The sequence below is a fragment of the Camarhynchus parvulus genome, chromosome 4 (genome assembly GCF_901933205.1).
Source record: "Camarhynchus parvulus chromosome 4, STF_HiC, whole genome shotgun sequence".
Taxonomy (NCBI): domain Eukaryota; kingdom Metazoa; phylum Chordata; class Aves; order Passeriformes; family Thraupidae; genus Camarhynchus; species Camarhynchus parvulus.
Window position 1 is genome coordinate 2,810,044 of NC_044574.1, and position 12,940 is coordinate 2,822,983.

Here is a 12,940-nt window from a genome sequence, read left to right on the forward strand (position 1 = left end):
TAATCCCATCTCCGTGGTTCTTGAGCAGGGAGGTCAGCCTGGTTTCTTTAACACTTGGGAGCCAGAAAGTGGAAAACAACAGCTGGGAGCAAATGGGGAAAGCCATTACAACAGAGAGATCTGCCTGAGGCAGAAGTGGGAGTATATTGGCTTGGCATTTTGCCTGAGTGTTTCCAGAAGCACCTTGGGAGATCAGGTGAAATGAAATGTAATCTGCTTTCCAATAATGCAGGTGGTTTTTAATAAGAGGCTTTTTGTGTGTGTGTGTGTGTGTGTGTGTGTAGAAGCTTCAGTAGCTCTGCAAGTACTCAGTGTGTTGTGCTCTCTGTCATTTGTTTTCTTGGCTGTTAAAAAGCAGCTGGAGGAAGAGGCAGAATACACCTTGAAATCTTGAAAGGTATTTCCCATAAAAACATGCGTGTCAAATTGTACACAAGGGAGCAGAATTGGGCTGATAGTAACTAAAAGTTTAAGACTACAGAGGTCTTCAACCAACACCATCATGTGTTTCTCAAAGGTGAAATGTGTTTTTATACCTTGTGCACCAGGGGAGATCATGCCTGGTGTTGTGGGCCCCAGTCTGACAATCCCATTTTCCCCACAGTTGCACTATAAAGTCCCTTCAGCGACGTCACGTTTGCATCAGCCGCCTGGAGAGGCCTCAGAACTGGGGGGAGAACTCCTGTGAAGTCAGATTTGTCATACTGGTCCTGGCTCCTCCCAAAATGGTGAGTTTTGTTCTTCTTGCTCCATAATTTTGAGCAGTTTCTCCTACGTTTGCTTTTCCTTGGGCTCCTCCAAGGGTTAATAAATGTTTTTAAACATTTGTTGGTTTGTTCTTAAAACACAAGGGGATGTGAAAAGGCCTGAGGTGTTCTCAGCAGCTGTCAAGATGATTTATCCTGTTGGTGAGGGGTGGATTGGTGGGCTGTGTCCTTGTCTCATGGCCTGTATCCTGATGGGGAGGAGGATGCTCTGTAGTCCCCTTACACACCTGGGATGCCCTTAACACTCCATGGATTCCCCTCTCCAGCTGGAGCTGCTATTTTTAGAAGTAAGAAATGCAGTTCCTTGCTAAAGCCAAGCTTTTGAAAGGCTCTTGTGAGCCTACAGCTGGTGCCCCAGGGCAAAGGTCTGGGTTGTTTCCCAACAAACTTCCCTGACGGGGCTGACATTTACCCTGCACGTGTGGCTGCAGCAGCTGGAGGCGATGTAGCCAAGAGGAAGACGATTCTTTTTTGAGCTATGTTGCAGTGAGGGTGAGACTTTTTGGGAGCTGTGGTGCTTTTAAGGTCAGCCTGTCCTTGAGGCTCTTTGGATTCAGAGCTTTTAGCACCTGAAACAGCAATGTTAAAGCTTGCTCAAGTTCTGGTTCTTTGGTGTTGACAAGAATGGCACAGTAGAACACTTTTACTGCAGTCAGAATATCCTGAGTTGGAAGGGACCCACAAGGATCATCCAAGTCTGACTCTGATATCTTGGGGTGCATCAAGGTTAATTGGGGATCACCATCCTGTCTTCCTAGAAAACCCTGGCCTGACCAAGGTGGTTCTTGCAGCTGATGGCTGAGTGGTTCAAAGCTCAAGACCTTTTCACATTCCAGCTGGCTGTTTACACCTTGGGGCTGCTGGGTCTGTGCTCCTGGGAGGTGCTGGAGAGGTTGAGGACCTTTCCTGGGACAGGATATGTCCTGATTCAATTTCCTGCTCTTCAATGCTATCTGTGTGACCTTGGGACCTGCTGCTCTGGCCTGTCTCCTCCCCCCTTCACCACCACCCACATTTAAATGGGAATCCTGGTGTTTCCTTCTTTCCCAGGATTTCTGGCAGGTCTTTCCCAACTTGCTTTTGGCATCGACCTCCAAGCCAACAGGCTGAAAACATATTGATGTTCCTTGTGCAAAGCAGGAGGGAGAACACCTGGAGCTGTGTGCAGCTCCATGGATCTCTCCCTCATTGTTATCTGGGGCCAGCTACGTGCAAAGCACCCGCCAGCAGCTCCGCATCCGCTGGGATCCCCAGAGTTTGCAATTCCAATGGTCAGCATCAAATTAAGGGAAGGGAGTGGAGGCCAACAAAGCTTGAACTTGCCAATGTGCTTTTTTATTTTAAATGGGTTGGTGGAGCCAGCCCCAAGTGCGCATTTCTGGTGCAGCAGTTAAAATAATTAACCTGCTGACAGCATCAGGTTCAATGGAAGGGGGGAAAGTCCATAAAATGGGCATTTGTTATGCTGGGAATCCAGATTCTTTGCCTTGCTAATATGGAGGAAGGTAAAAAAATTAGTTTTCCTGCAAATATCTATCCCCTCTAAACTGTTCCATCTCCTTAGTGAAGGAAAAATGGGAAGAGCATTGGGAATGTTGAAGCAATCCTTGCAGCATCCAGCCCAAGGATTGTTGCTGCTTAGAGGTGCAAGGTGGAGCCTCCTCTGTGCTGGCAAATCCAGACTGGTTTACAGACTCTAAAAGCAAGTCCCAGAGAAAATCCTTCACTTAAATCCAAACCTCTCCCTGGAAACTTAAACTGAATGTGCCCTAGTGAGTGTTTGAAGGGACATTCCTGGTGATGGAATCCCAGAATGGTTTGGGTTGGGAGGGACATTTAAAACAGTCTCATTCCAACCTCTGCCGTGTTCAGGGACACCTTCCACTGTCCCAGGTTGCTCCGAGCCCCATCCAACCTGGTCTTGAATACTTCAGGGATGGGGCAGCCACAATTTTTTGGAGCAAATGGAAGATGGGGCAGCCACAATTTTTCTGGAACAAATGGCAGAGAGGAGGATGATGTGAGTGATGGAGGAAGGATAGCATTAGCAATGACTCTGGGACCAGCTCAGTGCCACCCACGCCTGAGCTTCTGCGTCACCCACACTGAATTATTTGGTTGTGTCCATGGAGAAATTGTTCATCTGTTCGGTTGTGAATCATGAGAAGCAATTGGGATCAATCACAGATGCTCACTCTTCTTTTCACAGCAGAATGAGGAGCTTGGAGGTTCTCCAGGGCTGGGGGAATGTTTGGGTGTCTCTGGTAGCTGCTGCATGATGAGTGTGGAGTGTAGAAGAGGTGGGTGGGTTAAAACTTGGCATCAGAAGGAGCTTTTAATGAGCTGTGGTTCTGTGTAATTTAGTCTTGGCAAGTATTTTACCTGTCCTGGCCACAGTAGGAGCAGGTGAGCGGGTCAGGGCCTGGAGAGCTTGGATTTGGTGGGTTTGTGCAGGGATGGGGACCTCAGCCTCCTTTACTCTTCCCTTTGCATTTAATTTCCTGCAGTAGGAAAGCAGCTTGGATTCTGTTGGAAGCTGGACCCCCACAGATCAGGCATGTGTCTCACAGAAATATTAAATCCTGAAAAGAAACACTTTTTTCATGTCTGCAAGACTCCTGTCCCTTCCAAACATTTAGTGAAGACAGACAAGAGCTCCTTTTGTGTGTTCCCAGCTGTTTTTTCCCATCCTTTCATCTGTGCCAGTGGTTACTTGAGCTGAGAGCTCTCAACCTCCACTTGTGCTGCCAGAATTTCCCCAGAGTGGCCAAATGAATTGAGTTTTAATGCCCAGAAAATAGGAATCAGATGAGCACAATAATCTCAGTGTTTCAGATAAGACATCAGTACCTGCAGAAACCTTTCCACCCCAGGAGCAGCAATGCTGAGGTGCTGTTAAGTAGCAAAGGTTTTTTTCTTGTCTTGAAGGGAAACGAGGGATAAAATGCACACTCAGCATGATTCAGCTTTGGATTGGTTTCTGGGAAGTTGATCAAGTAAAGATCAATCAGGGCTTCAGGACCTGTGGTGGTGCCTCCAGAGGATTCTGCTGTGGATATGTGTTCATCTGCAACAGCTTCCACATGTGCCCTCCTCCCTCACGTCTCTTTGGGATCCTGGGAGCTGGGCATGTTCCTCTTCAGAGGGATAAATTATGGGGTTTACCTTTCAGAAGTGAAATTAAATGGTTTTACAAGCACTTTTTCTGTCTTTTTTTTTCCCTGCTTAGAAAAGCACCAAAACGGCCACAGAAGTGGGCAGGACCTTTGCCACGATGTTTTCAGACATAACCTTCCGGCAGAAGCTTCTGGAAACCAAAACTGAGGAGGAGTTCAAGGAGGCCTTGGTGCATCAACGCCACTTGCTGACAGTGGCCAATCAGAGACCCTCAGGAAGGAAAGATGGGCACACGTCACATGGTAGCAAACAACTCAAGGTGAGGCTTGGCCAGCACCTCTGCCATGCCCTGGTGTCCAAATCCATCCATCCCTCCATCATCCATCCCTCCATCATCCATCCATCCATCCATCATGCATCCATCATCCATCCATCCATCATCCATCCATCCATCCATCCATCCATCCATCCATCCATCCATCCATCCATCCATCCATCCATCCATCCATCCATCCATCCATCCATCCATCCATCCATCCATCCATCATGCATCCCTCCATCCATTCATCATCCATCCATGCATCCATCCATCCATCATCCATCCATCCCTCCCTCATCCATCCATCCATCCATCCATCCATCCATCCATCCATCCATCCATCCATCCATCATGCATCCATCCATCCATTCATCATCCATCCATGCATCCATCCATCCATCATCCATCCATCCATCCATCCATCCATCCATCCATCCATCCATCCATCCATCCGTCCCTCCAAGGAGATTTGGGATGAGGAGGTGAACATTTGAGGCCAGTGGATGCAGCAGCATTCCCAGCAAGCTCCCACCACCAGGGCTTCCCCAAATTTCTGCTTTGTGCACATCCACCTTCCTCAGATTTGCTATAAATCTCCAAAAAGCCACTTTAAAGAGGCGGGTGCTGAAGGGATGCAGAGCACTTGGGGGTTGAAATGGATGCAGGACTTTGATTCCAGATGCTTAGTGGAGGGTGGGATTAATGGATCTCTGCTCCTTGTCAGTCCAAGGTACTTAATCCTTACAATCAGAAGGCTCTGAAGGAAGCTGCTCCTTGTCTTTCCTGCAGCCAAAAAGCTTCTTGGCCATCTCTGCACGGTAATTTCACTTAAAAGTTGCCTGTCAGTATTTGGCCTGAATTCTCCCTGTTTGATCTGTAGCTCTGTAAAACATTACTTGCTTTGTACTTTAAAGTTGGAGGGAAATGCTGTAACTCAGCTTTCTTTTCTGGAATTTCCTGTGTGTTGGTCATTGCTTTGTTTTTCCGTTCAGAAATCCATTCTTTAAGCAGACAGCATACCTGAAAAACAAACTGTGCCATCCCCAGCATGCTGCTCCTGTCTCTACATTACAAATAACCCCAAAGCTTTGGGTTGCTTATAGTGCAGGAGCTGCTTCACTTATCACTTATTTCTTCCCCCCTGGAATAGATTTAAGGGGTTTGATCTGCACATCTGGAAATGAGCAAAGCTCATGTTTTTCCTGTGGAATCCCCTTGCTTATAGGTAGTGCTTTGAACTTTGCTAGACCCCAGACCTGCTCTTAACTTTGCAGAACAAGTCCTGAAACCCTCTTTAAACCCAGGTCATGCAAGGCAGGGATATTTGGAGTAGTAATTTACCTAAAGTAGGTTTAACCCTCTACACCTGGCCTTTCAAATGGGTTTTTGTTAGAGCAGTTGAAGTGTCTGACTTAGTCTTTTGCTAAAAATAGCAAAAAAATGTCTCCAGAGGGTTTTCTGCTCTGTGGTTTGGTGAGGAGGGCTGGATGAGAAACTGAGCTTGTAGATTTTGGCCCTGAGACTGGTGATTCCTGCTGGCCTGCTTGGAAAAGGCAGAACCCTGATTTCTCCAAGCCAGTGCTGTAGAGGGTGACACTTCTTCCTTCAGCTCCTGCTTTTGGCATTGGCAGTCATGGGCCTGGATTTGCTGAAGTGTTTTGTTTTTTTAAAACCATTTTATCCTTGAGCTCTTGGGAGATGCAGCCTCTGTATCCCCACCTCACCCTGCCAGCACAAAGAGCTGGGAAAGGAGATTTCCTGGCAAGCCAAGGTTTGCATGGAGAAGTGAGGTTGATTTGAGCTCCTAGGCTGGATTCCTCAGCACCTGAGAGCTGTCTCCAGCATCTCTTCCCTTGTGGGGAGGAAGCATTTAATATGAGCACAAACCCATGTGAGAACAGGAGTGTAATTTCAACCTGTCAGCCACCCCCAGAGAAATGAACACCCTCCCAGGAGCCCCTGGACTATGACAAGTGAGCTCTCAGGAAGGTGTAAAGTCTCTGGGTGACATGAAAATCTGGCCTCTTGGGTCCTGCAGTGATGGGAGAGGAAACAAGCCTTAAATTCTGGGTGTGAGTGGGATTTTTTGCAAGTGCTTGTTTTTACCTCTGCTGAAATACTGAGGGGGATGTGACAGTCACATTCCCTGCTGTGCCTACAGCACTGTCACTTTGCTTTGGCTCATCTCAGAGGATTATTTAGGCAAGGCTATGTACTCAATCATAATTAAGTCAGCCTGAAATCCTCTTGTTTACTGAGGCATCTAATTGTGATTTTGTTCATGGAGGAGCCCCTAACAGCTGTGATGTTTTTCTGGCTGTGATTTTGTGTCCTGTGTGGATTTGCTGAGGGGGCTGTGTGTGCTCAGCATCAGCAGGAGGGGGGATACAGAGGATGTTGTGGTTTTGCACAGACTCATGTCCCTGATCTCTGTAAAATACTCCTGCAGCCCCTCAGCACTTCTGGGGAGGGCTGAGGAAGGGTCAGAGTTGTTGGAGCACATTTTTTCTGTTTGGCTTTGTAGCTGCTAAGTGCTGGCTTAGCCTCTTCCTCTAACCCAAATAATGGCAAGAAGCTGGGAGAGATTTGTGGAATGCAAAGTGGAAAAATTCATGAACCTCCTCTGTTTGGCTAGGTTGGGGGATAAAAGTGAAACCAAAAAGGGCTGTAACTTTGGAGGCCAGTCTTTTATATTCTGTATTTTTTTAATCTTTTGTAAGTCAGTCTTTTAGCAGCCTCCTACTGTAAGGAGGGCTGGAGAGGGCATGGAGTGACAGGAGAGGGTGGAATGGCATTAAGCTGAGGGAGATAGATTTAGATGGGGTATTAGGAAGAAATCCTTCTGTCACAGGGTGCCCAGAGCAGCTGTGGCTGTCCCAGGATCCCTGGAAGTGTCCAGAGCCAGGTTGGACAGGGCTTGGTGCACCCTGGGCTAGAGAAAGGTGTCCCTGCCTGTGGACCTGGGTGGGCTTTGAGATCCCTTCCAGCCCAAACCATTCTGCGATATCTCTGGGGCAGCCCAGGTTGAGGGTAGAGAGCAGAGAGGAAAGCTCACAGGAGAATCAGCCCAACAGAAGGAACAGCTTTTCCTGCTGGTGAGGTTCCACTGACACCCCCTACCCTCATTCCACACTCACACACACAAGAAACAAGTGCGTGGAAGAAATCAGGGCGGGTCTTAAACATAACCCTGGTGCCTTGTGAGATGAGTTAGGCAGTGCTTTCCTCTTCTGTACACTCCCAGCTGCCTGGAACAGGTTTTGTTCCCCAGAGCTCCCTCCCTGCTGCCCCAGGCCAGCAGCAGCCACTGCTCCTCCTTCCCTGGAAGATGAGACACCCGGAGCATCCTTTTCCCTGTGCTCACTGCAGCATGATAAGTAAACATCCCAGTCTGAGGCCATTGTGATTCTCTGGCTGACTCATGCCTTCAGGAATCTCTTTCTGGGGGGAAAAATTAAATTGCTTTTCGAGTGCATCTGGCTTTGATGTCCGACTCTGCCACCAAATATGGTTGAAGCACAGAGATTTTTCGGAAATGCTTCAAATGCAGATGTTTTGCTGGTAACACATCTGTCTGCTCGTCCTGGTTGTTCAGGTTAGAGTTGAAACTGTCCTAAAGTTCAAAAAGCCCTACAGGTGCATTGCAACAGAATTGACTTCAATAGCTGAAATCTGAGATGATACAGTCACTGATAAAGGAGCTGCTCCTCTTTTGCACCCCAAACCCAGTGATTGCTGTGCCTGGTATGTTCCTTCTAAAGGAAAAGATTCCCTTCTTTATTTTGTTTGTGGTTCTGATTTTCCAGGTGCCGCAAACAGGTGAGTTCCAGGAGAGAAGGCAAAGCAGTGTGTAGTCCATTAAATGAGCACTGTACCTTTCTAAAGCAGTCATTTTTATCAGTTTCCACATGAAGCAGCCAAAGGAAGAGCTCCCTGCTGCTTTGAGATGATCTGTCAGTGTAAATTTTGTGTCTGTAATTTTTATTTCTCCCCTTACACTCCCTAGCAGAGGTTATAAGTCTTCTGTGCCTGTTTCTGCAACAAATACATGAAATGTTTTAGCTGAGGCAGCTGGGGTTGTTCTCACTGCATAAAGGTGCATTTGATTTTCAGAGTGGTTTGTGTGCTCTGAGAGTAACAGGAAAAAAATCTGACAGGTGCCTCATTTGTAAGTGTTGCCTACCCTGATGCTTTCCATGTGCTTTCCATAAGGAAGGAGTTGTGAGGACTGGGAGACTGAGAGTCAATAGCAGCTGTCACATATTCCTGACAAGCTCCTCATTGCCTGTGGTGAGCAGCAGATCCTATCAGGAATCCCACTGCACCTTGCAGGCCCCCAAACCAGGAATAAAAGGGAACATGTTGGATTTTTGGAACCCTTCCCCGGTGTTTTTATTGTGTTTTAAGGGCAGAAATTATGGTTGCGTGGATTTATTCAAGCTTTTCCCTGTTGATGGAGTTTGAGGTGCAGACAACCTGAATTTCCTCATATCTCTTTGAGGTCTCCCTTTGCCATGGCAATGCCAAGGAGGAAGCACTTGCTGGGGATCCTCTTTCAGAGGTTTCACATGGATTTAGGAGAATTTTTGTGCTGGCATCTAAAGGAAAAGTTGTGTGGAGGGATGGGAAGGCACCTCAGACATGTTTAACCCCAGGGCACCCAATGTCTGATCCATCCAGTGGATCCTCAGCTCCCTCACCTGCAAAACAGGGATGCAGATAGGAATGGGAGGGGAAAAGGGAAGGAAGGGAGGAAAACAGGGTGGTCTGGGGGATTTTCTCCTTTACAATGCTATGAGGATATAAATTGAATCCCGGCGAGTTTATTTTTATTATCACGACAAGATGGGATTTGAATGCCCTATTGAAAACGAGCCCTCTCGCTCCTATCAGGCTTGAATAAGGAGCTTAATCTCTTTAACAATGCATGAGCCTTTACACTGACACAGCACTTCCTTCCTTTCTTCAGCTGCACGACTTTCTCAGTATTGGCAAGGGGATTTCTGATGACATTGCACGAAGATTCCCAGTGTACGCGCTGGACTTCACCGATGGTACGTTGGCCAATGTTTATGGAAGCGCTGCCCCGAGTGGGGATTTTTTTTTTGTGATGTGATGTCCTGTTTACAGTGTGCATTCAATGTGTGCTTTGATATGTGTAACAGCTCTCCTGGCCCTTGTTTAAAGGGGTGTTTTGGCAAAAGCCTGTGAATGGGCAGCGTGGAGCACTGGAGACGAGGCTCCTGCAGTGTTTCCTTAATGAAGGTGCTGGCTGTGCGCAGATGAGGATTTTAATTTTTATTAAGCGGTGATTAAATGGATCGATTATTACCGTGTGTAGACTCACATCAACTCCTTGCAATCTAATTACTCAGCACTGGCCTGATAGGCCCTTTCTGCTGCCTCTGCAAGCTGGCTCCACACTAATTATAGTGATGCTGTGGGAGTTGAGAATGCTTAAACAAAATGTGAGCTGCAGTAACTTCAGCCCGGTGTTGTGAAAAACAGGATACGGCTCGTCCGCTGCCGCCAGATCACACGAGCAGCACACGGTGTTTAAAGTGAGCCTCAGCTTGATGCAGCTCCCACAGCGGCCTTGGGGGTTTTTAAGAGTTGTTTTCTCCCTTTTCACTCACAGACTTTCACTTTCTTGAAGGCTGGGCGGAATCTTCAGGGCAAAGTGAGGTTACAGAGCCCCAGCCTGACATCAAAATGTGTTTCCTGTAGCTTGTTGGAGAGTTGGTTAATATATTCAATCTCATACCCAGAAAGTTCAAATAAAACAGAGAATTAAAAGTGTAGGCAGGGAGAACCTTGGAGATTTATCAGATATATGAGGAATTTATCCCTTCCTGCTGTTAAATCCACCTTAGCTCAAGTGTGTGTCCCTGCCTTCTTCAGTGCACCAGCACTGTGAAGGCTCATGAGATGAAGGTGATCTTCCTTGGATTAGGCATCAAAAACCAAGATGCCCACCCAGACCCCAATTTTCAGAGTCTTCTCTTGCAAAGCCACCTTCCACAGGCAGCTTAAGCTTCAGAGAAGCCTGGCCAAGGCTGTGGATGTGTGTCCTCACTCCCTTCCAACCAGGAGAAGAACATGAATGGAGATGTTGGTTTAGGACAGGGGTTGAGTGCTGGGTGCTTTCTCCAGGTGCTTTGGCACTGCTGGGATGAAACTTATTTTCAGGAGACTTGGTGTGATGGAAGGGTTAATACTGATTTCTCTGGGGATTTGAGGGTGTTTTGAGGAGGATGGGGGATGTACAATGATTTTCAGGGGAGCAGCAAGGATTTGGATAAAACAGAAACATTAATTTTTGGTGTGTGCATCACTGGCGTCAGGTCTGGCAGGGGACTTCAGCTCCTAATTTGGACACTTCATCCCTTTGGCTGTTGCTTTCTAGAGCTGTCAAAAGCTCATTTTTCATTCTAAAGGGATATTGAAGCACTTGAGATGGGAGCTGCTGCAGAAATGCCTTGTGAGGACCCATATTCACCTCAAGACAGAGCAGTGTCTGCTGTGCTTGTCTGAGCCCAGCAGGCACAAAACCATCAGATTTTGGTCCTGCAGCCAATCCTAGCTGTCAGCAGACTTGGAAGCCCCCTTCAGGGTCCATATTGTGGCTCTGACTGCGTCCATATGGACCCTGTGGGTGCTGCCTCAGCCCTTGGCTCTTGGCTGTGAGCTCTGCAGGCTTTGCACACACTGATGTACAGAATGGGCATAAAATTGGAATAAAATGCAATCACAGGTTAAAAAGTGTCAGTGTTTTGTTATACAGCTTCTGGAGAGTGGAAAAGAGCCCAGTGAAACTCCAGAACTACTTCAGCTCCAATGGGAGGTTCTCATTTTGGGAGCAGTTGTGCCCTTTCAATAGAAAAAGGGGATTTTCTAAAAAGTACTGTATATTAGTATGGCCATTTCTTCTCAGAAACCAGAAATTAGGATGAATTCTTTAAGGAACTGCTTGAAATGAAAAGCAGATGGAGCATGAAGCATCTGCCATAAACCACTGAGACTGAAGGTGATCAGGAATGTGGAATTCCTGGAGCATCTCAAAGCAGTGGTGCATCAGAACATGAGGGATTTGAACTATCCCAGTATCTGCACTCCAGACAGCCACATGTGCACCATCAAAGAGCTCTGAATTACAAAGATGCTGGGTTTTGGATGGTTGGAGTCTCTAAATCCTCAGTGTGAGAAGCATCCTGGGGTTTGGGGTTAGACAGATAAACCCATCAGGGACAGGGTGATAAATAATGAGGCTTTTTGTAGGACCAGCAAATCTTTGGCCAGTTGGAGTTTCGTGGGATTGGTCCTCTTCACACACTGCGCAAATTTCCCTTAAAGGAAAAGTCTTTCTCTTTTTTTTTTTTTCCTTTTTACTCCAGATAAGGAATTTATCAACTTAATTTCGTGGCAAAGTCTTGTGCATTTTACTGAATGGGTCAAAGGATCAAGGAAGAGTTTTCTAAACTTTTTTCCCAGGATTTTGGTGATAAAGATGCCTTTTAATAGATGTCTTCCAGCAGGAGCATCTGAAGATGAGCAGTTGGGTTATGCTGAGTCTGAGAACTCCTGTAGTTTTCCTTTAAATTGGAATTTACTCCATTTGGCTGTGACCTTTGTGTGTAGGATTCTATCTTAAAAAACCAGTCTGACTGAACTTCATCCTGATCCTGTCAAATTGGCTCAGAGCACTTGTGAGTCAATTTTATTGCTCTTTAAGCCTCAAACTGGAGCTTCCAGAAATTTCTTTATATTGAGGCTGGTTTGAGTGAAAGGGGATTTTGCCTGGACTCAGATACAAGATTTCGGAAACTCCTAAAAGCTGCTGTCCTCATTCTTCAGTGATATTTTCTGGGACAACACAGAGGAACAAACACAATTGCAGTGCCTGGAGTGCCCAGTGGGAAATGTGAGGTGCCTGAGATTTTTATGGTGAGCTTTGATGCTGTGTTCTTCCATATCTGTATTCCTTCACCTCCTGGGGAGGGAAAATTAAGGAAAAAGAGGAAGACTTTGGAAAATGAAGGTAAAAGAGGTTTATTCTTTCTCCCTGTTATTTCTGGGCCTGTGTCTTTGATACCTGGCTGTGATGGGTGGAAAGTTCTGCTGGAAGTGTGGATTTCTCTCTGTCCTTGGTCCTGCAGAGGGTCCCTAACCAGCTCCTGAGGTCTGCTGGCAGCATCCTTGGGATTTGCTGTGGTGTTTTGCAGGAGGGAGATCTCCCAAAGCTCCCTGTATTGTGGGCATGCTTAGATGGAAGGCTTGAAAGTGCTGGAGAAATTGGATTTGATGTTGGCTGTCTAAGAGTTTAAACCTTGATCAGAGCCCAGAGTTGAAATGTTGACCATGGACTGGTTTTGGTTTGTGCTAAATCTTCATCAGCTTTCCTGCCTGGTTGCCTTGGCCACCTTGTGAGTCAGGATTCCATTCCTGGGGAAGGAGGGGAAATAAAGGGATTGCAGATTCCTTCTCCTCCATGCCTCTCCTGCCCTAGATCAGATATGAGGGAGCTCTTGCATCACCCTGCAGCCCTTCATCCCTAAATACCACCTGGGTACCAAAGTTTAACATCCCAAACTTGTCATGATTGCCCAAAACATCCAACCTGGGTTGCTTTGGGGGTCTCTTTGTGTCAGTGGTGGATGGGAATGTTCTAAAGATGCATCATATTTTGTGGATGGATGTTTCCTTCCAGGAGACCCAGGATTTCTTGGGAAATGGGCTG

At 46.8% G+C, this 12,940-nt stretch overlaps 1 protein-coding gene across 1 annotated transcript in view; it reads left to right on the forward strand.

Moving 5' to 3' along the window:
• SLC4A11 (solute carrier family 4 member 11) overlaps window positions 1-12,940 on the forward strand; it is a 90,676-nt gene that overhangs the window by 49,341 nt on the left and 28,395 nt on the right. The window contains exons 8-10 of the mRNA XM_030947689.1: window positions 605-728; window positions 3,997-4,203; window positions 9,173-9,257. Coding sequence (XP_030803549.1) covers window positions 605-728; window positions 3,997-4,203; window positions 9,173-9,257 — 416 coding nt within the window. The remainder of the gene's footprint in view (window positions 1-604; window positions 729-3,996; window positions 4,204-9,172; window positions 9,258-12,940) is intronic.